This window comes from Uloborus diversus, chromosome 7, assembly GCF_026930045.1.
Source record: "Uloborus diversus isolate 005 chromosome 7, Udiv.v.3.1, whole genome shotgun sequence".
Classification (NCBI taxonomy): Eukaryota; Metazoa; Arthropoda; class Arachnida; order Araneae; family Uloboridae; genus Uloborus; species Uloborus diversus.
The window spans coordinates 80644765-80669105 of record NC_072737.1 but is presented as its reverse complement, the minus strand read 5'-3'; the positions used below and the strand labels follow the sequence as shown (position 1 = coordinate 80669105).

At 33.6% G+C, this 24341-nt stretch overlaps 2 protein-coding genes across 2 annotated transcripts in view; one reads left to right on the top strand and one right to left on the bottom strand.

The window, feature by feature from the left end:
- The window catches only part of LOC129225607 (mitochondrial import receptor subunit TOM40 homolog 1-like), a 39449-nt gene extending 19508 nt beyond the window's left edge, over positions 1–19941 (bottom strand). The window contains exons 1-4 of the mRNA XM_054860068.1: positions 19657–19941; positions 17869–18029; positions 16395–16493; positions 2059–2296 (exon numbers count right to left, since the gene is read on the bottom strand). Coding sequence (XP_054716043.1) covers positions 2059–2296; positions 16395–16493; positions 17869–18029; positions 19657–19825 — 667 coding nt within the window. The 5' untranslated portion in view covers positions 19826–19941. The remainder of the gene's footprint in view (positions 1–2058; positions 2297–16394; positions 16494–17868; positions 18030–19656) is intronic.
- Positions 19942–21022: 1081 nt separating this feature from the next.
- The window catches only part of LOC129226759 (ubiquitin carboxyl-terminal hydrolase 25-like), a 106312-nt gene continuing 102993 nt past the window's right edge, over positions 21023–24341 (top strand). Inside the window, exon 1 of the mRNA XM_054861389.1 lies at positions 21023–21309. The gene's annotated coding sequence lies outside the window, so the exon portion shown is untranslated. The remainder of the gene's footprint in view (positions 21310–24341) is intronic.

Below are 24341 nucleotides of genomic sequence, written 5' to 3'. Positions count from 1 at the left end.
GATGGTTCATTGAATTAGATATGGGCATGCAAGGGCGGCAAATAGAGGAACCGCACAATGGGACAAAAGCGGCAGCTAAGCTACTGGCGACACACATACAAGTCTTCTTAATTTCCCTTTACAAAGTTTTAAAAAAACAAAATTCTAATGAGAAGAAAATGAAATTTCTAAAGCTTATACAGGGTGTTCCATTTTAACCTGCAAGACCTTTACTTTTGCAACCGTCAGTCAAAGATGCAGAGTTAAGATAATGAAAGTTTGAAGCGAAAATGAAAGTGAGTCAAAAATACAAAATTTCACTTTTTATATGGACCCTACATCCCCAAACTAATATTCAGAGAAATAATCTCCATTGAAAATTATTACTGACTTGACATTTGTGCGACCAAAACTCAAGAAACAATTGAAACTTGAACTTCCAGTTCAAAGTTTTAAGAGACCAAAAAGAAGATGAAAGAAAAACAATGTATTTATGTTTTTTATTGCAATTAGAAAATAAATGCAAATGTTATGCCATGATACGCAAAAACACACTACATAACCTTGAACAATTTTAAAAACCACTCTATGCACATATATAATTTTAAACACTTGTCAACTGCTATATTTACCCCCAAAAAGGTGTTATTGACGGCGAGTGAAAACGGAGAGTGTGAATAAGTCACAAAATGCTGCGTTTCATATCTCAGTGAATATTGGTTGTAATAATAAAGAAACTTTTTGTTTTGGAATTATTATTCAATGGAGATTATTTCCCTAATATAAGTTGGGGGACCTAGGACCCATATAAAAAGTTAATTTTTGTATTTTTTGACTCATTTTTATTTTTGCTTCAAACTTTCAATATCTTAACTTGGCATCTGATTTTGAATATTTTTTCAATTAGAAGCATACATCGAGAACTAACCGTTACAAAAGTAAAGGTCTTGCAGGTTAAAACGGAACACTCTGTTTCTAAACTTCTGATCATGTAGAATTCTTTTTTCGAAAAAATATTATTTTTAGATTAGAAAGTTTTGGCTGAATTGCGCCAAATACCATTTTTCTGTAAACCAGTCTTTCTTAAAATTTAAAACTTGTTACAAAATTTGTGAAGACAGAAGAACTATGAGTAAAATTCATGCAACATTTTGCTTTTAAAGAAAATCAAGTTCAACATTTTGCAATCTAACAGCCTAATATTTGACTAAATGACCATTATTTTAATCGTTAACAGATTATAGCGTTAGCATTCTAAGTAGAGAATTTAGTATATTGCCATAAGCAAATATTGGTTAGAAAAAAATAAGAAAATATTAATTTTCTATGCAATGAAGAACATGATGAAATAAACCAAAAACAAATTGTTTACAAAAGTTACACTGGGACTAATTTTTTGACAGTAGACATTAAAAAATGTTTTACACTTAGATTTTATGAGTTGTTAATTTTTAAACACACAAGCATTTAAAATAATCCTTTAAACAAACTTTGACAAAGCTTAGCTTTTTAAATGAAAAGGCCAAAGATGGGATGTTTATATTTATTTCAATTTCACACTAAAAATGCAATGTGAAACAAATTTTCCATGTATTTTTTGTGTACTACCAAATACTAATTTTATTCCATTTTAACAAATAAAGTAAGATTAGTTTATTTATTATATCATATAACAATACATTCATTTAATTTATTATATTATATGACATTGGATGAGTTTTTAAAATGTTGAAGACACCAAGTTCAGGTCACCAATATGTAACATATGTGATGTAGAAGCTGGGTAGCAGTGGGTCCTTGGCAGGATTTGAACCAGGAACCTTTGTGATGCTAACCCAGTACTTCAACCGCTGAGCCAAAAGGACCTCAAAGCTCAGGGGCAAAGTTGGAATATGTGCTCTTTCACGTATGCCACAGAAAATTTTTACAACTTATTTGTTATTTATTAAATTTTTGTATAGATACATAAATATACATATAATCTTACGTACTAAATGTACATGGACATTCATTTAATTTATAATATTACATAATATTAGATAACAGATTTGAAATGTTGGAAGAGAAGAAAGATCAAACCTGTGTAACGCCCAGCTACAGACATCAATGCGATTTGTCCACCAGGAACTTGAGGTCCATATTGGTATGCCATTTCAGCACCGAGAGCTAATGAAGGCATCACATTTTGCAAATAATGTAGAACAATGACGCCTGAACTGTTTAAAATATCTACATTGCCAAACGTCAACGTGCTCGTAAAGTCTGAACCTCTGTAATCGGCAGACAACTGAGTGGCAGCAAACTTATTATCCTGAACCTAAGAAAATATAAATTAGAAAGAGAGAAAAAATTAACCAAAAAAAAAAAAAAAGCTTGGAAATAAAACAATGGAAAAAAAATATTCAAACTATCGAGTGGGGGGGGGGGGGGGGCAAGTAAATGCATGCTAAAGATAAGCTAACAATAATAAAAGTATGTTTTTAAAGATTTGCATTGCTTTAAACATTTTTCAATTGATAATACTTCAAACATCCTAAGATAATAGATTGGGGTAGGGTGAGAAATTCACAACGCTGGATAAACTAAACCAAATCTGACACATGCAACTCTATGGCTTGAAAATATAGCTGTCTTTAATGGTTTGAAGTAACTTTGTAGTCAAAAAAGTAAACATTAAATTGTTTTAACATCTAGCTATGCTTATCAAATGTGAAGACCGTGTTTTTCTTTTCTTTTTCTTCAGTGTTTAAAAAAAGATCACATCCTTGTAAAATTATTGAGCTATAAAAGGTAAACTATTTCTATTTCCTCTACATCATCTTGGCCACTCATGATTGAACAAGTCCTTTTTTCAAGAACTTCACCTTAGCCTTTACCTTAGCTTACTTTACTTTAAGCTCCCAAAATATCATGCTTCCAGTGTAATAAAATTTTCTGTAAACTTGACCACAACATGGCAATTCTTCTCAAAAAGCTAATCTGCCATTTTGGATCACTATATTTTGGAGATCCTAGATCTTCAGGATTCGGATCTCGGTAGCTGAAAATTTGCATAGGTTATTTTCAAAGACATCTCTACACCTCTATAAAATTTCATCGCATGCGGGAATGATTGAGCGGGGACAGTTTGAAAAATCCGGTCAGTTGACGTGGAATCACTCTGATATAAACATTATGCACATTTTACCCGCATCTTTTGTTATTGTCTAACAAACCTGTGTTTTCTTTTCCTTTTTTGATGTTATATTTTTACTTTTGAGCCTTATTTAATAAATTTGTTTATTTATATAGGTTTATTACCAAGTAGTGTATATGCAAATTCTACTGTAATTATGAACTCGTTGCATTCCTCTTCTCAGGGCCAGGGAGTACTCCCCCTGTAAAAATTTTATTGTGGGGGCCCCTTTGTTGTGGAGGCCCGTGGGCAGTAGCACCACCTGCCCTCCCCTAAATCCGGCCCTGCCTCTTCCTAAAATATGGCATTGATTTATGATCATTATAAAGTCAAAAATAAAAAAAGATGCATGTGAATTGTCACAATGCTATAGCAGAGTGATTCCACGTCAACTGACCTAAATTTTTCAAACTGTCCCTGCTCGGTCATTCCCGAATGCGATGAAACTTTATAGAGGTGTAGAGATGTCTTTGAAAATAACCTATGCAAATTTTCAGCTTCCGAGATCAGAGTCCCGAAGATCTAGAATCTCCAAAATATAGAGCTCCAAAATGGCGGATCAGTTTTGTGAGAAGAATTGCCATGTTGTGGTCAAGGATACAGAAAATTTTATTAAACTAAAAGCATGATATTTTGGGAGCTTTAAGTACAGTTGACTGCTGATTCGTTTTAGGATTTATGTGAGTTTGAGCTCATAAGATTTTGAGTAGCACGCATATAAACTCGTGAAAAAACTCGCTTTTATACTGAAATCATCACTTTTGAGACAGTTTAGTTAAGTAAGATGATTAGATCTCATAGTTTTCTGACATGAGTCTAAAACTACACCACGTAGAGCATAATTACAGCCCTTTCTCACAGTTATTGACTCGGGCGTTACAGAGTAATTGACCTAAAACTTTGATTCTTGTTGTTTCAAATTATCAACTGTGGGATTGCGTAATTAAAAAAAGTTGATTAGTTGCTGTGGGTTTCTAACCTGGACAACACCACTCAGACTACAACTACAGCTGTGCCCCAAAGTTGTTGACCCGTCGCGAACAAAGTTATTGACCTCTAAACTTGGCCATTTTTAAAAAAATCATTGACTTGGAAACCGTTTAACTATTAGAGCCAAGAGAAACGAAAGCTATTTTATATTTTTCTTAGTACCCTACCGTGGTGAATAGTTAATCATATACTTGTTTCCAAGGCTTACTCACGGTTTTAGCAGATATCCATTCCCAAACAAGGCAAAAAAAATTTAAGAAGTAGCAGTTTCAGTTGACCTTTACCCAATCAGGCCATGAGTGAGCCACAAAAATATTTATGCTAGTATGAACCTAGTATCAAGTAATATCCACATTTAAAAGAATTGGCTTGGTTCACTCATTGCTTTTGAAGCAAAGCAATCATATATTTAGCTCTTTTTTCTCACGACCTCAAACTTTGACCTCTACTCAAGGGCCAGCAAGTCAAATTAGAGAGGAAAGAAGCTTCACTTTTTCTTATCATAATACTAGTAAAGTATCCTGAAAGTTTCAGGAAAATTGAAGGTGTCAACTGTAAGGCCCCCATTCAGTTTGTCCAGCTCTATAAAAAATGACTCTTAAAACCTTTATAGCCTCGGACAGGCCTGTCATTTCAAAATTTATCGGGGGGGGGGGGGGGGGGGGGGGTATGACTTCAATGCCTTATATGGTAAAAAACATCAAAATACAAGCAAAAATTTATAAATTACGTTTTCAACATTAAGGACGGGGGGGGGGGGGGGGGGGGGTGGAGAGTTCAATTGACTAATTTTCCTGATTGCCCAAATGATGGGCTTGGTCTTAGAAAGTCATTCAATGATTATAAAATGTCACATACAAAGCAACAACATTACTCAAATTTCTTCACTTCAGAAATTGCAAATGGGCATCATTGCAATACAGATGAAGGATGCTTTAAGCGCTTATCACACAAAGCAACTTTTCACCCGATTCCCTCCAATACCGGACTAGTCCAATATACCTCAGATGCTTCGGCCAAGTGAGACGTCATCATTTCTATTGTCCGCCCGCGACGCGAATTTAGTCCAAGATTATAGCTTCCGAGCAATAAAGTTGGGTAGAATTGGTCTTTCGAACAATAGGAAAGCATCTGATTTATTAAATAATGGACTTTATTAGCGAGAAAAAATGTCTATGGGATGTTAAAAGTCCCTTGTACTGCATGAAGATTTATTGGATATGGTTGATGTGATATGATAGATGAGATATGATAGACATAGTATGTCAATCTAAGTGAAGGTTTATTATCATTTTGTATGTTAGATAACATTTTACATATTTGCAGTTTTCATATCATTGTTCCTTAACGAACGCTAGAATCCGTGACGTAGTCTTGGAATAGAGAACGGCACGTGTAGTGGGCGTTGCCCATGACGTGACTACTTTAACGTGAACATGTGACGTCACGTACACACGCTTCGGGCTTGGCCACTGAAGATCACGATTAGGTAGCATTGAAGTGAAGATATGCTAATGAGAGTCTGAATATAAGCAAAGCTGTTATCAGTTGATCTCTCTCTCACTTCTTGCACAGCCTAGACGCGTTGGCTCATGTCAGGCAAGCCAACTTGCTGTTTGTTCAGCAAGCTTAGGCTGTTACCTTTGTTTGTTTAATTGAAGTAGTATGACGTTTGTCCATTGAAGACTTCGTTCCTCATGAACGATAGTCGGATCAATTGATAATACTTATTAGTCTAGGTCAACGGGGTATTTGCAATAACGATATACTTATCCTTATTTACTTTTTGTCAAAGCCATATACTTTGTTTTTTATCTTTTAATAAATTAATTGATGTTTAATGAGCTATTCGTCTTCAATTATACTGTTTCACGAACTCCAATTTCACTCTGCTAAATGTATTACGTTGTTTGGGCAAGAGTTAGTTCCTATCATACCTTCCCATCCAACAAGGGGTTATGGGCCCAGATTGCCTTTCCCCTGTAGAGTTCTTTGAAAGTGAATCAGTTGTAAATTTTTTTGAGAATAAAATTTTATTTTTTTTTCGAGCAAATACCGCTGTGCAAGAAAGTTTTATTCGGGGAGGCCGTAACAAGCGATGTGTAAGAAAAATGGTGTTAGTTGTTTCCTTTACCGATGTTCTTCAGTCAAATTACGAAATTTCATAGAGATCTCGGATGTTTGTGGAAAAGCTACACTAGTTGATATTTGAAGCGGAAATTTTTTGGAAGTGAACTCTTTTTCTACCTAATGGAACTGTAGGATTTTTTCATCCAAGACTCTTTTTATCGCGCATGCGAATTTAAAAGTCAAGATTTATAATGGCTACTTCTGGGGTTACCATAGAACCACTTACGAATGAAAATTATACGGAATGGGCAATAAATGCAAAATTCCTTCTTATGGACAGGAATGCGTGGTCCATTGTAGATGGATCGGAAAAAGTGCCCGTTATCAGCAAGGAAGCCGAAATCACCGCTAGAGATGTTCGCGATTACGAAATACGAAGAAGAGCCGCGCTGTCAATTATTTTTTTAAATATCAACCAAAGTTTAAAGAAAATCATTGAAAATATAGAAGATCCTGCGGAATCATGGAAGAAATTAAGGGATCATTTCTTCCCTAATAATCGATGCGTTCAAATGCAAAATTTTAATCAATTAAATCAGTGCCATCTTGAAAAGGGCGAAAAATTAAATTTATTCGCCGCTCGCCTTCAACGAATTTTTGATAACATAAAATTAGCTTATCCAGAGTTTCCCGAGGATTACCTGACGTTTCACCTTCTCCAAAATTTACCTAGATCATATGACAATATTGTCCAGAACATTCTCACACGTCCTGCACCTGAGTTTAGATTCGATAAGGTTGTCATTGATCTGATAGTAGAAGAGGGTCGCCAGAACCTTAATATGGAGAAAGAAGCCAATTCATACGCTTATATGACAAAGATTATCTGCCACTCGTGCGGCGAACAGGGCCACATTAAGCGTGTATGCCCAAACCGGAAAAAGGGTCATCCACCACGGAACCACCAAACGACTCAACGAGGTTATCCCCGAGAAGTCTCACCCCAGCAGAGGAGTGACAGACCCAATCGATGGAACCGAAGTAGAAACCGAAGTCGAGGTCGCCGATGGAATTCCAAAGGACGGAGACGATCATTTTCCAACGACAGACGTGAGTACGAATTATATTTTGTCTCTGAAGCTAATTTAAGTCATTCAGGCACAGGGCGATCTAGGAACCTATTTACCTTTGATACAGCCGCCTCTCATCATTTTTCCTTTAGAAAGGACTGGTTCGTGAATTTTGAGAAAGTTCGGGATGTTCGTATGGCGGTAGCAGTAAAGGAGAAAACCTTTCCAATTGTCGGAAAAGGAGATGTTAAAGTTAATTTTGGTGAAAAAACTGTAATTTTACAAAATGTATTGTATTCTCCCCAATTACGTCGTAATATTTTATCTGGTACTAAATTTGACCAGGGAGGTGCAAAATTTGTAGGGGGAGGAGGTTTCGTGGAGGTATCTAGCCAAAAGGGTCCAATTTTTAAAGCAAAACTTGAAAATGGCATGTATATTGTTGAAACTGTGGATAATGAAATCTCTGAGAATAATCATGTAGATAAGAATCCCATTCCTGAAAATAATTCAGTAGATTTGGAAACTTGGCATAAGCGATTTGCTCATGTGAACGTGGATTCTATCAGACAAACGGGTGATTTAAAATCCGTTAATGGTTTACCCAAATTTAAAAGTATAAAACTAAATTGTGACAATTGTAAAATCGGAAAGTTCAAACGCGTTAGTTTTAAGTCTATAGATAATATTCGGTCGAAACGACCGATTGAACTCCTTCACGCTGACGTTTGGGGACCATATAGTGTCAAGGGAAGGAATGGAGAAAGATATTATTTATCCATAATCGATGATTTTTCTCGGAGATGTTCACTTTATCCAATTTGTAATAAAAGCCTAGTTCCTGAAATTTTGAAGTACCATATTTTAAGAGCAGAAAACTTTATTGGTAAAAATGTAAAATTTGTAAGAACAGATAATGGGTCTGAGTTTGTAAACAATGAGTTTGATGATTTTTGTAAAGAAAAGGGCATAAAGCACGAATTAACTGTACCATTTACTCCGATGCAAAATGGAGTAGCGGAAGTCTTTAACAGGGTGGTAGCTAACGCAACTCGCGTAATACTTCAAGAAAGCGGATTACCACAAAATTTCTGGCCTGAAGCCATGTTATATTTTGTCTATACGTGGAATCGCGTCTGCCACAAAAACCAGAAAAAGACACCTTTTGAACTGTACGGAGGCAGAAAACCTTCGGCTCGTCATTTAAGAGCATTTGGCACAGTTGTATTCGTAGCTATACAAAAGAATTTAAGAAATAAACTCGATGCAAAAGTTCAAAAAGGAGTGTTGGTCGGTTATGCTTTTAAACGAAAAGGATATCGTATTTTTGTTCCTGAACTCAATAAAATTATAGAATCCATAGACGTGTCCTTCAAAGAAAACACTTTCTACAAAGATGAATTCGCGAGCGTAAAAGAGAAAGAAAAAGTCACCCCAAATTGGCCTCTCACTCAAGTCGAAAGTTCTGACCTTGACGAGACGGCAGAAGAATCTGTTTTCAGTGAGGAGGGAGAAACTAGTCAAAGCGAATTACAATCAGAATCAGAAAGCGAAGTTGACGGGAAAAGTAAACCTTTAAAAAGTGTAACTTGGGTTAGAAAAGTTAGACCCAGGACGGATAGTTCTAGGAATGATATTTATTTTTTTGAAAAAGGGAAAAATACCAGATTAAGATCCATGCATGATGTTCACAAATATTGCAATAAACATAATATCGCGTATGATCCAAATATGTTTAGTTTCGTAGGTAAGGACCTATTTGAAGGTGAAATTTCCGCTAATAGACCAAAGGTAGATTTGAATTCTTCATGACTAGCGGAGGATATTAAAGTTCCGAGTACTTACAAACAGGCATTAAAATCAAAAGAATGGGATCAATGGAAGGCATCAATGAAAGAGGAATATGACGTGATGTTAAATCGCGAGGTGTGGAAATTGTCTGAATTGCCTGAAAATACGGTACCAATAGGATCGAGATGGGTTTATTCGGTAAAGAAAAATGAGGAAGGCCAGGTAGTACGTTTCAAAAGTAGATTATGTGCTCAAGGTCATACTCAGATCAGGGGCCTAAATTTTTGGGAGACCTACTCTCCGGTGGTCCAATTCGGCATAATTAGATTTTTTTTCGCACTATTAGTAGTATGTGAAAAATGGATGCATATTCAATGTGATATTAAATGCGCGTATTTGTATGCACCTTTAGAGGAAACCATATTTATGACACAACCTCCAGGTTTTGAAATTAAAGGTAAAGAACATTTATACTGTAAACTCAAAAGGGCTATATACGGCTTACATCAAAGTGGCCGTTTATGGTATTATGAAATGGAAAAAGTTTTGTGTAAAATTGGTTTTTCTAAATTTTCAAGTTGTAATTGTGTTTATTTCAATGAATATGTAATTTTACTTCTTTATGTCGACGACATTGTTTTATTTGGTAAAAATGAATGTTATATAAATAGCGCAATCAACATGTTGAATGAATACTTCGATCTAAAAGTATTAGGAAAAACACGCAAATTGCTAGGGGTAGATTTCTTAAACGAAGAAAATGATTTGTGTTTAAGTCAATTGGAATATATTCAGGAAATTTATGAACGTTTCGAAAATTTTAACATTCCTGTAGCATCTTTACCCATTAGCAAAGGAGTCATTTATTCAAATGTTGATTGTCCTAAAACTGATGATGAAATAAAAGAAATGACAAAATATCCGTATAGAAATTTAGTAGGTTGCTTAGCATTTGTAGCAAATAGAACTCGTCCAGACATCTCATATGCAGTAAATATTTTTAGTCAATTCCAATCAAATCCTGGTATAATTCATTGGAATGGCCTTGTCAAATTACTCGGATATGTTTGGAAAACGAGAGATTTAAAACTAAAGTTACAATGCAGCAAAATTCAATTGATTACTTTCTCGGATTCTGACTTCGCGTCAAATCGAGACGATCGCACATCCTTAGGCGGACAAATTGTTTTTCTAGACAAATCGCCGATTGAATGGCGTACATTTAAACAGAAAAGTGTAAGTTTATCCACTATGGAGGCTGAATTTGTTGCAATGACAGAATCCGCTAAGGAATTGATGTGGTTTGATAGGGTATTAGATGAATGCATCGAAAATAAAGTAATCAAAAGATCTAAATTTAAATCTATTCTTTTTGTTGACAATCAAGCATCAATTGATTTTGTAAATTCACCTATTGAAAACCATAGAAGCAAACACATAGATGTGAAACTATTTTTTATTAGAGATCTAGTTTGTAAAAATGTTTTTGACATTAAATATATTCGAAGTAAGGAAAATTTGGCAGATATTTTCACGAAATCTCAAACCCGTTTTGAATTGCAAACATTTATTGAAAATATTTATTGTGAACAAAAATAACATTGTTTTTAAGAAATTTTTTTTTTTCCCCAAATTTTGAAAATGTTTTTTGTAACTCTTGACTATTCGTATTTGCACTTACATCATATGATATTTTTCATGTTAAATCTCTTACAAGGTGAACAATTTGATTGATTGTTATCTTCGTTAAAAGTCAAGTAAAAGCCACTAGATCGTTTTCCAGTGGGGTAAATGATGAAGTGATTAGGGTTAATTAATTTTTGAACGGGAAAAATTGTAAAATTGTTAAAATTACTTTTTCGAAATATTTAATTTTTTTTTTACCTAACAAGTATAAAAATATTAAAACTGGAATTTTAAATGGTCACAACTTTAAGGGTCAAATTTTTAAAGGACCAAAAGTTTATGATAAATTGAAAAAAAAAAAAACTTGAGTTTCTCTTAGCGATGCAGAATGCTTTATGAGAAGTTTAAAATAGAACTCAAACATAGTATATCAATTTTTTTTCAAAAATTTCAAGTTTATCATTGATCAATATTAGAAATCCTAGAGTTTTTTTATAATGTATTACGTATGCTGATTTGAACAGTTACTTGTGTATTTTTTTTTCATGTTTTTCAGACAAATGTGTACAAGGAACTTTCAACTGAGAAGAAATTTAAATTGATTTGACAAGATGAACTTTCCTCGAACATGAACTGTTTTTTGATGTTGTGTTTCTCGGACGTTACGGATCTCCGGAATTCCTTTTTGTTATCAATGTTGAATTAAGTGTTCTAATAATTGTTGTTCTATTAACATTGTTATTGTGTTTTGTAAAAGGATATGGCTAAATTTTTAAAGATTGTTTAATTATACAGTTTAAATTTTTTTAGATTATCAAAATGATAATGGGGAGGCCTTGATAGACATAGTATGTCAATCTAAGTGAAGGTTTATTATCATTTTGTATGTTAGATAACATTTTACATATTTGCAGTTTTCATATCATTGTTCCTTAACGAACGCTAGAATCCGTGACGTAGTCTTGGAATAGAGAACGGCACGTGTAGTGGGCGTTGCCCATGACGTGACTACTTTAACGTGAACATGTGACGTCACGTACACACGCTTCGGGCTTGGCCACTGAAGATCACGATTAGGTAGCATTGAAGTGAAGATATGCTAATGAGAGTCTGAATATAAGCAAAGCTGTTATCAGTTGATCTCTCTCTCACTTCTTGCACAGCCTAGACGCGTTGGCTCATGTCAGGCAAGCCAACTTGCTGTTTGTTCAGCAAGCTTAGGCTGTTACCTTTGTTTGTTTAATTGAAGTAGTATGACGTTTGTCCATTGAAGACTTCGTTCCTCATGAACGATAGTCGGATCAATTGATAATACTTATTAGTCTAGGTCAACGGGGTATTTGCAATAACGATATACTTATCCTTATTTACTTTTTGTCAAAGCCATATACTTTGTTTTTTATCTTTTAATAAATTAATTGATGTTTAATGAGCTATTCGTCTTCAATTATACTGTTTCACGAACTCCAATTTCACTCTGCTAAATGTATTACGTTGTTTGGGCAAGAGTTAGTTCCTATCATACCTTCCCATCCAACATTAATGAGGGAGTATTTTTTAAGGAATTGATTAATCAGCGATTGCCGAAAGCATGCATACTCCTTACATACGGTAAAGATATCCTTTTCAATGTTTATTTGTTTGATATAATGAGTGAAAGAAAAATCTTAAATGCTGTGATACCTTTAGTTTTATTGTTATTCGTGCTGAAATTTCGCCTGTAAATTTGGCTCATTCTTACATTAATTCCTAATTTTGGTTAAAGGAACACTGGCGACTACAAATCGACGCCAAATGATTGTTTACATTTTACTGAATCCTTGTCAAATTATTGGAAAAAATAACAATAATCTTAATTTGATTCTTTGCCGTATTATTTCTCATAGTGCGTATGTGCGAAATGTAAAACTGTTTACATAAAACAGTATCATATAAAAAGTAAGCTGATGCTTGATACATAATTAAATGTTTGTAAAATAGTTTTTGAGGCGTTCTAGAATAGTGAGAAATTCATTTGCAGACTTGTATAGATCTAAAATGATTTAATTGAAAGAAAATAATTCTTAATTTCATAAGATTCAAAAACAACTTTTCATTTTGCAGTGCTAATAAATCAGTATTAATCCTGCTTGCAAATAATTATCATTTGTCTTGCTTTTAGTGTTAAAAAAATTAAAATTAATCTATGTTATTGCTTTATCATGATTTAAAAGTGACTTTCTGAATCATTTTGTAAGAGCTGTACATAATTTTTGCTTCTCAGTTACAAGGATCCCTTTCAGCCATTCATCTGTGCAAAGGAATGAAGAAGGATATGAGAAAGACCTTTTAGTGAAATCTTACCATTAAACGCTAGCTGGTTTGTCGATATTGGCAGGTTAAATAAATTAAATTATCTGTCATATTGGTTAACTTGCTGGTTAATCTTTCCATCCTTTGAGTTCCGGTGTCAAAGTAATTGAAGAAAACCACAAGTCATTGCGGCATTTACAATTGTAATAGTTCAGTTGGTGATGGCTATGTTTTAATTCAAGAAAAAAAAAAAAAAAGTTTTCCCATTTGAAGAGAATTCATTGCATTTAGCCAAGAAGAAATGAAGATTTGAACTCAAGCATCATTACTTTGAAAAACCTAGAAATGTATTCCCTCTACCAATTTTTATTACGATTTCATAGTATTTTTTTATTCTGTTGTTTTATTATAGTTTATACTATTTTTTTAACGAATAGTTCTTTACCTGAGTAAAGCATGATCGGAACATTTGCTATAGTTTTTATATTTAAAATAAACTTTGTTATTCAATTTGGTGTACTTGCTGTTCATGTCATTACTTTGCGAATATGTTAACAATGTTGCACCAATTATTTGGGAACTATTTGGTTTCCGGCTATTTTTTTTTTAACAATCCGGTATCTGATCCAGCCAGCTCACACCGTATGGGATATCTGACAGATTTTTGCAGGATATCCAGTAGTTAATCTGATATTGATATGGGGGTTATCCGGCATATATGTGGGGATTATCCGGTATGAAGTGGGGTTTGATAGAAGATTTTCAATTAAATGGGATGATGTAATAACTTTTCATGTTTCCTTCATCAATTTTTGCTTTTAGTAGTTAAGATAATAATTTGCATTTTTTAAGACTACCTGAATTTTTTGAACACAGTAAGATTTCTTAAAGTTGATTTTTTAATTATATGTTTATTAATTTCTTTTTTAAAAAATAAACATCTTTAGCACAACTCTTAATAATGTATTTTAGATGTTAATTTGCATTTTTTATGACTATGTAGGGGAAAAAGGGGCACATTTGAACACGGGTCACATGTGTACATGGCATGTTTTGCTAAGATAACCTCAAGCAAAAAATATTTAAAATTCTCAAAATATGACAGTACCAGTCCAACTTCTTGGTGACATAATCTTTGTTTTAGCGGGTTTTGTATATAATTTTACCAATGTCCTTTCCTTGTAAAAACATATTTTAAACTAATTATAAAGCTAAACTTAGCTGTTGCAAACCATTATATGAACATGCAAGTGAATTTATGACATAACTTTTTAAATTGAATCAACTTCTTTTGAAAGTCAGCTGTAAGGTAGATAAGATGGAATACTTGTGAATATAACATCTTCCGGCCACATGTGAACACTTTCCATACCTCTTACATAATACCTGTACCTCAGAGCCAGACTGATGTAAGTCCAAAAATTGTGATTTTCAATTCGTTCATTATTATATTGTACGTAGAATCCTATTCATTCCGCATCGAGCAATGTAAATGCAATTCTAAAAAAAATGATATTAATTTGAATTTTTGGCATCTTGAATTCAAATTATGTTTTTCGCAATCACGAGCGTGTGTGTTTGTGTAGGCGCATGTATGTGGATGCGTGTATATGTGTGTATGTATGAATGTGTGCGTGTTGTGTATGCAGTGCTGTGTGTGTCGGCGTTCGTGTGTGTGTATGTAGGCATATGTGTTTGTGTCTGTGTTGAGCGCATGTTCAATCTTTTGCATGTGGCAGACAAAAGTTTTTCCTCTCCCCTCTAAAGTTACAATTATATGACTTACGTTGTTCTGACCTGAGGTAGATATTAATATTAGGGTAGTATTAGGGTTGAAAACACTACGTACTGGTGTCAGAGTACAACTAGTTTTGGGATACAGGAGTCAGAGGACCTAAAATGTTTTCAAAAAACTCTGTGTACAAGCATGGAGAAAGAAAATCATTGAATTAGTAATTTAAACTCTTTCATTTAGTAAAATTTTTGACCTGAATAGGGAAAAAATAATCTTTTACTAATAATAAAGCTGAAAGTCTGTGCCTGTCTCTGGATCTCTGTACGTCTGTTAGGCGCATAGCGCCTAGACCACTCGGCTGATTTTTATGAAATTTGGCGCAGAATTAGTTTGTAGCATAGGGGTGAGCACCTCGAAGCAATTTTTCAAAAATTCGATTTTGTTCTTTTACTATTCCAATGTTTTTTTCCAATTCAAGAACATTTTACCATGGAAATTATCATAACCTGGACAAATAAATTTCCAATTTATCATAGCATGGAACCGTAACATTTGAGAGCAAATGAACATACAGCAAATTGGCGAGAAATTCATCATCCATTATTTGTTAATGTACAGGCAAACCAAACCACCTTTTATTTTTCTACTACTGGCAAAGCCGTGCGGGTACCGGTAGTCAATAAAGTAAGACAAAAGGGATGAAAGTAAGGAATTTCTGCCGAAGCTACAGAGTGGGAGTACAACTAATTTTGGGGGTGCAGGAGTCTGAGTTGGAGGCCCTAAAATTTTATCTAGCATTTCTTTGTACATGCATGGAGAAAGAAAATCATAGAACTAAATTATTCAAACAATTTTTCATAATGTACATTTTTGATCTGAATAGGGAAAAGTTAATAAATTAACTTATGAAGTAAAACAAAAAAAAAAAAAAAGATGGAAGTAATGAATTTCTGCCACAGCTGCGGAGTCGGATTACGACTAATTGTATGGTACAGGAGTCAGAATTGGTAGCTAGTCATTTCCCTTTAATTCCGCAGCATTAGTAAAACCATTTGCATTTCAAATTCCTTTCATTTTGGTTCAGTCATATTTATCTCTTGTGTCAATATTCAAGTCTACAAAAAATTTTCAATTGTTCAAAAAATACTTTTAAAATAGTTAAATTGATACCTTGTCTATATACATATTCATCACCAAGAACTTTTTCCAACTAAGTTTGTTTGAAGCAAATTCACCTTTAAGTCAGGGATTTATCTTTGCCTTAAATTTTCCCTTAGAGGCTAATGTTACATTCCTTTGATGCATAAAAAATGGAATAAAACATATTTCAAATCAAAAAGTAAAATCTGGAAATGAAGTGTGCTCGCTGAAATTTTTCGAACAGAAAGTTTGTTCAAATCTGACTATTCACGCAAAAGTTATTATGTATGTGTGTGTGGGGGGGGGGGGGGCAGCAGATTTCTAAATGTATTCTGTGGGAAAAAAAGCCTTTTTGTTATTATAAAATTGATATAAAATTAATTTACTTCAGCTGTTAGTCTTTAGTTAATTCCAGCTACATTAATAGCACTTTTTTAGGAACATTTGAAATTCAATAAATTTCTGCGCACAAGCGAGGTGAAAAAAATCATGGAACTATGACATCAACAACTTCAATTTGGCTTACCTGAACAGCAAATTTTCCTCTAATATTTTTATACTGATGCATAATATTAGCATTCATATTGCCACTAGGATCTATATCCCCAAAAAGAATTGGAAATGCCTGAAATAAGGTGGAAAAATTCAAATAATTATAAATTTCAAGAAATACAAATTTCAAGACTTAATTATATACAATTATAGACTTATTAATATACAATTTTCAATGCTAAAAATAATTTTTAAAATAATGAGTTCTCCTTATTTTAATTTGAAGAAAATGGAAATAAATGCAATAGTTCCATGTCTTATTAACAATAAAAGACTTCAAGCCAGGACTGACACTTTTTAAAAATATTTTTGCTAAAGTGTTGATTCGCAAAGAAACTATTCGCAGAAAACTCATAATAATAACCGCAACATCAGACAATCCTGAACCTCTCTCATTTTACTAAATTTCTCAACTTATAAGAATTATTTCTGCAATTTACTTTATATTTGAACTTTTGTTTAAAAGTCACAGTTAAATCTTTAAATTAAATTCACAAATGAAAACATAATAGCTTGGGGCCATCTACAAATATTTGTAAGTTTGTATTGCCCAATACATTTTGCCATACTACCCGTCCTGATTTCAACTCTTTTAGCAAAAGACAACTCTACTAAAAGCTGGCGGGACTCTGCATCTATTAAACAAATGATCTGAAATTTTTCAGGAAAAAAAAAATACCAAGGGGGTTATTTTTTAGGCTCTACCCGGTTATTTTTTAGGTCCCCATTTTATAAAAACTCAAAATATTTCTGTGAATATTCGTTGATTTCATTTCCTTTTTTTTTCTAAAAAAAGTTATACCATGAAAAATTTTAAATGTTCGTAAGTTAAAATTTTAAATGTATAAGATGTCTTTTTTTCCTCAGAAAAATCTGATATGCTATACAATAATATTTCAATCACTAAAAATATTGCAAAGTAGTATTCACTCACGAAAAAAGAAAAAGAAAGGATTTCCAGATTCCAAACTTGGGCCAATAATGACATAATAAATTTACTGGCAAAGAAGAAAACATCTTTTTTAAAAATTAACTTTCACAGATTTTTTGTAAATATTTATTTTAAAAACAAGTAAAAGAACAAAGCAATAAAGTGCTTATTACTTTAAAAGCTAGCTGTTGTTCAGAACATATACAGCTACCAAAATAGTTATTAAGTACTAAATTTAAATTAACAAAATCTGTATATATAAAACAAAGAATATGTATGTGTATACATATGCGTGTATGAATGTATATGTGTACAAATGTTTCCTGTATATTCCCTGACATTGATAGATGACTAGAAAATGATGCCATCTGTTGAGAAGAAAGTAAAACTTTTTGATGACTGAGAAAACTGCAAAAATGAATGAGAAAATCTTGAAAAACAGGAAATCAAGAGATAGAAGCAAAAAATGGGAGTCTTCTGTTAAAAACAGTAGTGTTGATAAGTATGTTATACATACCTCCATTGGACCTGTCTGGTGTGTTCCGACATAAGTAGCACCAAAGCGATATCCTGATGGAGCAGCAGAGCTCATACTTAGCGTATGGCTTATCTGGAAATGATTGCTCAGGGCCTTGTTCACTAGTAGTTTTGATCCCTCAAAAACAGTAGGAAAAACTTCTAAAAAAATCATCATAATGGCATTTAAGTAAAAAAGTTATAGTTCCTAACATATCACGGTGAAAATTAAACATTATTATTGCAACTGTATGTATATGTGGTGGATTATTATAAAGAAAACAAAAGTCTAGGATTCATATTTAGATGGAAAACAAATAAATCACACAAGTAAATTATACTCCTTGATTATGCTCTTGAGCACATCTCATAAAGGCAAAGGTCATTATGTTGAAAACTGAAATTCTGAGATATTGTTCAAGTAAGCTTTTGAGTTTTGAGTTATGAGAAATAGTAAAAAAAAAAATTTTACAGTAGGTTTGCCAGTGCAGCTTTTAAATTATGTAGTTGCTTATATAATAAATAACTAATTGTAAATTTTAATTCACCATGGTACCTCAACAAATTTTTTTCGAACTTAGCGATTTTTTCCAGAACAACTTTTAAAAATTTTTCCTTTGCCCTCGGGTAACATTACCAGAGAATATGTTTTAATTTTATTACCTTGTTTTGTTTGAAACACGCTTGAATAGTCAGCGAATAATGCTAGAAAACTTCAGCAATGATACGACGTTGAAAATTCCAAGAAATACCTAATGTAAGGAATCTTAAATAACTGAAGGAACATCATTGGTAAAGATAAGACAAATATTGGATTACCAGAGAATAATGTTAGAAAACTTCAGCAATGGTATGATGTTGAAAATGCCGAGAAATATTTAATGTACAGGAGTCTTAAATAACTAAAGGAAAATCATTAGTAAAGATAAGACCAATATTGGATTACCATTGGCACAAGCCTTGATATATGTAGAAAATTCATTGCAAGTAAGTTCATTTTTCTATACAGGCATAAAGAATCTTCCCTAAGGAAAATGCAACCCAATTTTAACCAAAAAAAAAAAAAAAAAGGGAAATCAGAGTAAAATTGGTTTCGACAGAACTTTCTACGTTTATTTGCACTTAATTTTCCAATACTTTAGTTTGAGAAGATGACTACAGCATTCCACATGCTTCATGTTTACCAACGGTACAATTTAATTTTATTCTACTTTTTAGATTTAAAATTTATTTACAATTAATGAAAGATGTAACTTTTAGGCACATAAAATTGTCTCTTGGTGGCAACCTATATGTTGTTAAAAAATCTTATTACTCAATACAAAAAAAGGAGGGATCAGTGCTCTTTTTGCAACATCATTTAAGAAATTTATAAATAACTAAAAATTAATTTTAAACATACTCTTAACAATTTAAACTATTGACATCCTTGGCGTTGAGCAATGTTTTTGAAAGAAACTTTGCAGCCACAAAAAAGTTCACTTATTTCTGAATAAGATGAGATGCATTACAAGTGGTCAATTATTTTTCTAGATTTCAGTTGTATGTCCCCATTTTCACGAATCCACAATAAAATAATATAAACTCATAAAGCTGTAGCAGTAAAGTACAAGTAAGTTGATGCAAACATTAAAGCTAAAAATTAAATGGAAAATTTTAGAGTAAAAGGAACTTACACAAACACATTTTTGGTCCTCTTAATCACAACACATTGAATTTCAAAGTCCATACAGCACCGTAGGGACTTGCACATTTGATATAAAAAAGTAAAACTAAACACCTAACTAACCTTTGCATTTTTTGTGAAGTTCTTCAATTGTTCCTGGATTTTGATCCGAAGCATTTTGAGAGGGGTCTTTTGGTGTGCCGATGCCGGTGGTTTGCTCACTTATATTAGGTGAAGGTACAGCCGCCGTCAATGGTGGTTGGGCTAAACTAGATGCAAAAACATTACCCATTTTGAAAATTGTTTATTACTCTGAAGAATTACAAGTAAATTGGGGGATAAATTGTGTAACTATTTATTTATTTTTTCTTCCCTTTAACCTTGCAAGTTTACTCCATGCTTGATGGTTGTGAAGGAAAAGTCAAAGTTGCAGTTTAGTTTAACATATGGGGTATGTTAGGTACATACTAGTAACCGGTTAACCGGTCACTTAGGCTGCGTTCGGAAACGATCCACCGGTTACACCACATGGTTAGTCCGGTGTGGTTATGACGTATTTGGAATTTTTCTAGGAATTCCGGTAGAACAGCTGTGTTTCCGAACGCTCGTGGTTAAACCGCGGTAGTTCTAGTTCATCAGCAAACGACACTCCAACCAACGCGTAACTTTCATAATAGGCAAGTCACGTGCGTTACGATCAAAACATGAAACACGACCGGATTGGCCAACACAGACTTTGTGACGTTTGTGATCTCGCTAACCGCTTCCAGACAGCGGTGCCACAGGTTGCTACCAAGTCGACCGCCAGAAAACAACCGCAGTGTTTCCGAACGCGGTTAAGTGACGTCACCGGTTCCACCGCAAGCGTTTCCAAACGCTTGCGGTTGCACCGAGGCGACCGATCCGCGTTTCCGAATGCACCCCTACTTGGCTCGTCTAATAAAACATCCTATCGATACTAGAGACTCACTGCATTGTACCAAAATCGCACTAGTGTGGTGATGATTGTACTACTCACCATTAGTTTTCATTAACGTCTGGTCAGTCATCGGTTAACTGCTGTTGGCTGGTAACTTTAAGCGAACATACTTCTGGTAGCAGAGGGTATGACCGCATTGAGTAACCGGTTGACCACGGCAACCGTGGTGCAATAATCAAATGCGTTACCGTTTAATATAAACTGATCCTGCAGACACACACCTGGACTTAATTAAAACTCTTAACCGGAGAAACCGGTTGCAAGAAACTCCATAAGCCATACATAGGGAAAATAATATATTTTCCCATAATTATCATAGTTCTCTATAAAAAAGATCTTTGTACATTTTTTAGAAATTAAAATGTTTCAGTATTTACTCCTTTTCCTGAATGAAAAGTCTATTCACATCAGTCAACTATCGCACCATTTTGTTCATCGAAATTAAATATTTTTCGTTCTATATTTGAAAATATGTGGCCACATTTGAAAGTTGTGAATGTCAGTGGCGAATATTTTTGTTGGGTTCGGCCTTACTACATTGATGTACAGTTACCGAGCTTAATTATTTAGCGAAAAGGAAATGTCATAATGCATTTAATGAAAAATATATGAATGCGCAGCCCTAGGATGTTAAAATTTATTAGTTAAAGTGGACTTTTTAATTCCTTAGGCTTAAGTACACTTGTGCATGGAACCGCTTTAAATTTCATGAGTTGGACATTTCTTACGTGTTTGTTTTTAATCTGCAGAAAAATTGTCAAGTCAGAATTCGGGGAACTGTTTTGTAACCTATAAAGGTTAGTAAACATACTTGACTTCCTCATTTGAAAATTTTAATGTAATGTTTTCTTGCTGATAACTTAATCCCCCATTAATTGATATGCTTACCAACCTTCTGTCATATTTTAAGACACGATGATAATATTAAAAAACAAATCTTGAAGGAAAACAATGCATTTCATCGCATAGAAAATTCTTGATCGTTTACGTTCCATCAATTATTTACCAGTTTATTTAAATTAATATTGCATGTCTTACTTATTCCTGTTCGAAATGAAAAAAAAAAAGCAAAAAATCTTGTCAGTTTTGAGTAGTTTCAAAAAGATTTTGCTTACTGAAAATTTCGGGAATCTTTTACTTACCGTCCACGAGATACTATTGGAGAAGAACAGTGGTCCTGCGTGGAAATTTCCGAGCTTATTCTTGTTTCGTGGTGCGTTTATTGTGTGAAAGATGAAGAGCTTATTGTGGTAATATTGCTATCAAGGGTCTTGCAAGTGGAAAATTTCGTTTCTGTTTTAGTATCCTTCCCAAAATTTCGATTGACCACATCGGATCTTTCACTCAGGGCTGCCACTGCAGACTAAAAAAGCGACTATTTTAGAGAGTTGCAGACTAAGCATCTCTTCTGTAAAAAAAAAAGAATGCTTCAGCTTCAAGTATCATTGGCCGAACTTTTCCAATTCTGAACTTACTCTGTCTGCTACATGACACGAAAAGCCGCCTAATGGGCTAGCTCGGCCCTATTAATTGCCAAGAATAAGTAAAACAGCCCTTTTTATACTTTTTTCTCCTGGCGCCCAATTTCTTGCCGATTGGAAGAACAATTATAACCGCAGAATAACAATAGTAATGCTGTGAAGGGGAATTCTAAATGAAAATAAGAGCTTTAAGTGATTGTGAATTCACTCACAGCGTTCTAGTGTTCACTCTGGAGGAAAAAAGGGCAGGATGCTGGTCTTTGAAAGGGGAACTGTTATCATAAAAAGGGTACTATTCAACGTGGTGCACCCCCCTCCTACCAAAGAGCAATGATGCACCCACTCAAAAAGGACTTAGCGCCCCCCCTCCCCCCACCAAAAAAAAGATAACAATTTAAAACACCTTGCAAAAATTTCAACAGTAGTCTGCACCATGACACCCCCCCCCCCTCTTCGATGGCCACCACTGACTTTAGAATTAAATGTAGTGCTACTATCCAGAGTCACTTGTCTGTAGAAAAGGGTTCGCTTGACTAAGCACATTTTTCCCACTCCCTAAAGTGCATTTAGCTAATGCTGAAATTTGGCTTTTGGGTGTTTTTTTAACACAATTTTGGGTTATAAATTTGACTACTTATTCTGTAAAAGTAAAAACTCTAGGCATTTCAAAATCTTTTGAATTGCAACGTAAGAAGAACAGTATGTAATTACGGATCCCCCCTTCCTAGTAAAGGTCAAGATTCAGAAAATTTGTAAGTGGCCAGTAGCCACTAGACCCAGAAAACTTGGTAACAACCACTGTCCCTGAGTGTTGAAGAACAAAATGGGAGAGGAGTGTCATTACTTTCATGGAAAAACAAATAAATACAACTGAACATAGCTATATTTTAAAAGCTATAAAGATGCATTTTTTTTCAAAATGAAAAGATAAATCAATCCATTCCTGGGTCTGCATACCCGCAGATCCCACGTCCTTAAGGTTCCCAACTGCTTAAGAAAATGGAAAAAAAAAAATAACGTTACAAATATACACTGCTGGCCTTACATATTTTGTTGCAAGGGGGCCCAAAGTTTATAAATCCGGGAAATCAATGAAAAGTCGGCAGGAAACTGCATTTTAGATGGAATTAACAAAAAAAAAAAAAAAAAAAAAAAGCTGATAAAATTTCACTTTTCCAGAAAATAACAAATTAAAAAAATATATAAATAATTTCTGACCCTTTTAATGTTATTTTCAATAGTTTGCACTGAGATAGGCATCAAATTATGTTTTTGGAAACTTAGGCAATCAAAACGTAACTTTGGAAACTTAGGCAATTTAAAACCTCCAGAGGTTTTCCATCTCCAGCTCAGTCACTTTCCTATGCCAGGCTGATGAGTGCTAATATGCAGGAAACTGCAGTCCTCAGCTGGAAATGACTGAGCTGGTGTGTATTTCATGTATTTCTGCTTTAGCCCTGGCTAATTGTTGGTATTTTACTGAATATATCTCACATTAAGAAAAATGATTTTTCTTCAAAGATACTGCATAAAAACATATGAAAACAGTTTAAAATAATTAACAATTGATTTTGAGGATCGAAAAATACCTTTAAAACGTATAAATCATATATTTAGCTCTCAAATAATAGCATTGTCCAGATCATAAATTTTGGACATGCATCCGACTACCAACTTCTATTTTTTCTAAAATTGTTTACAAAATAAAAAAACTGTCTTTAATTTTTACTTTCTTCTATATCTAATATATAGAAGAAAGTATTGGATTCGTGGAAATTTTCGAATTTTGACCGATTTGAACGTTTTGAGGTGTGCTGAGTCCATTTCGACTATTTCAAAAAAGTAATTACCAGCTGTAATGTTTTCATTGTTTTATAAATATCTCTAATATATGCCTAACTTTCATTCTTGTTATTGAAATAAGATAGTTATGAAACCATGTCAAGAACACCAATTTTGTGTAATTGGAGAGTGCTTGGCTGGTCCAGGAGATCCCGCTCATATATCATGTAGCTGACATACGTCTATTCCTCTAAGTATATGTGACATAATTTCATATTAATACTAGGAGACTATTTTAAATACTATTTTCTTTGTTAGGCGATTATTTTGCAGTCTATTTTTCATTTAAGAAGCTACTAAAACGACTATTTTTAGGACTATAACACAGTGGCTGCCTTGTTCACAAAGTCGTTTATAAAAGAAAACAGTGTGTGAATTATTATATCTTATCTATTTTTGTATTTTGTTTTCATTTTAAAATTTTACTAAATGATTTGATGTTTTAAGTGTATGGTATTATGATTTGTGCAATATAAAAGAGCTATCACGTAGTGGATTGCGTTACC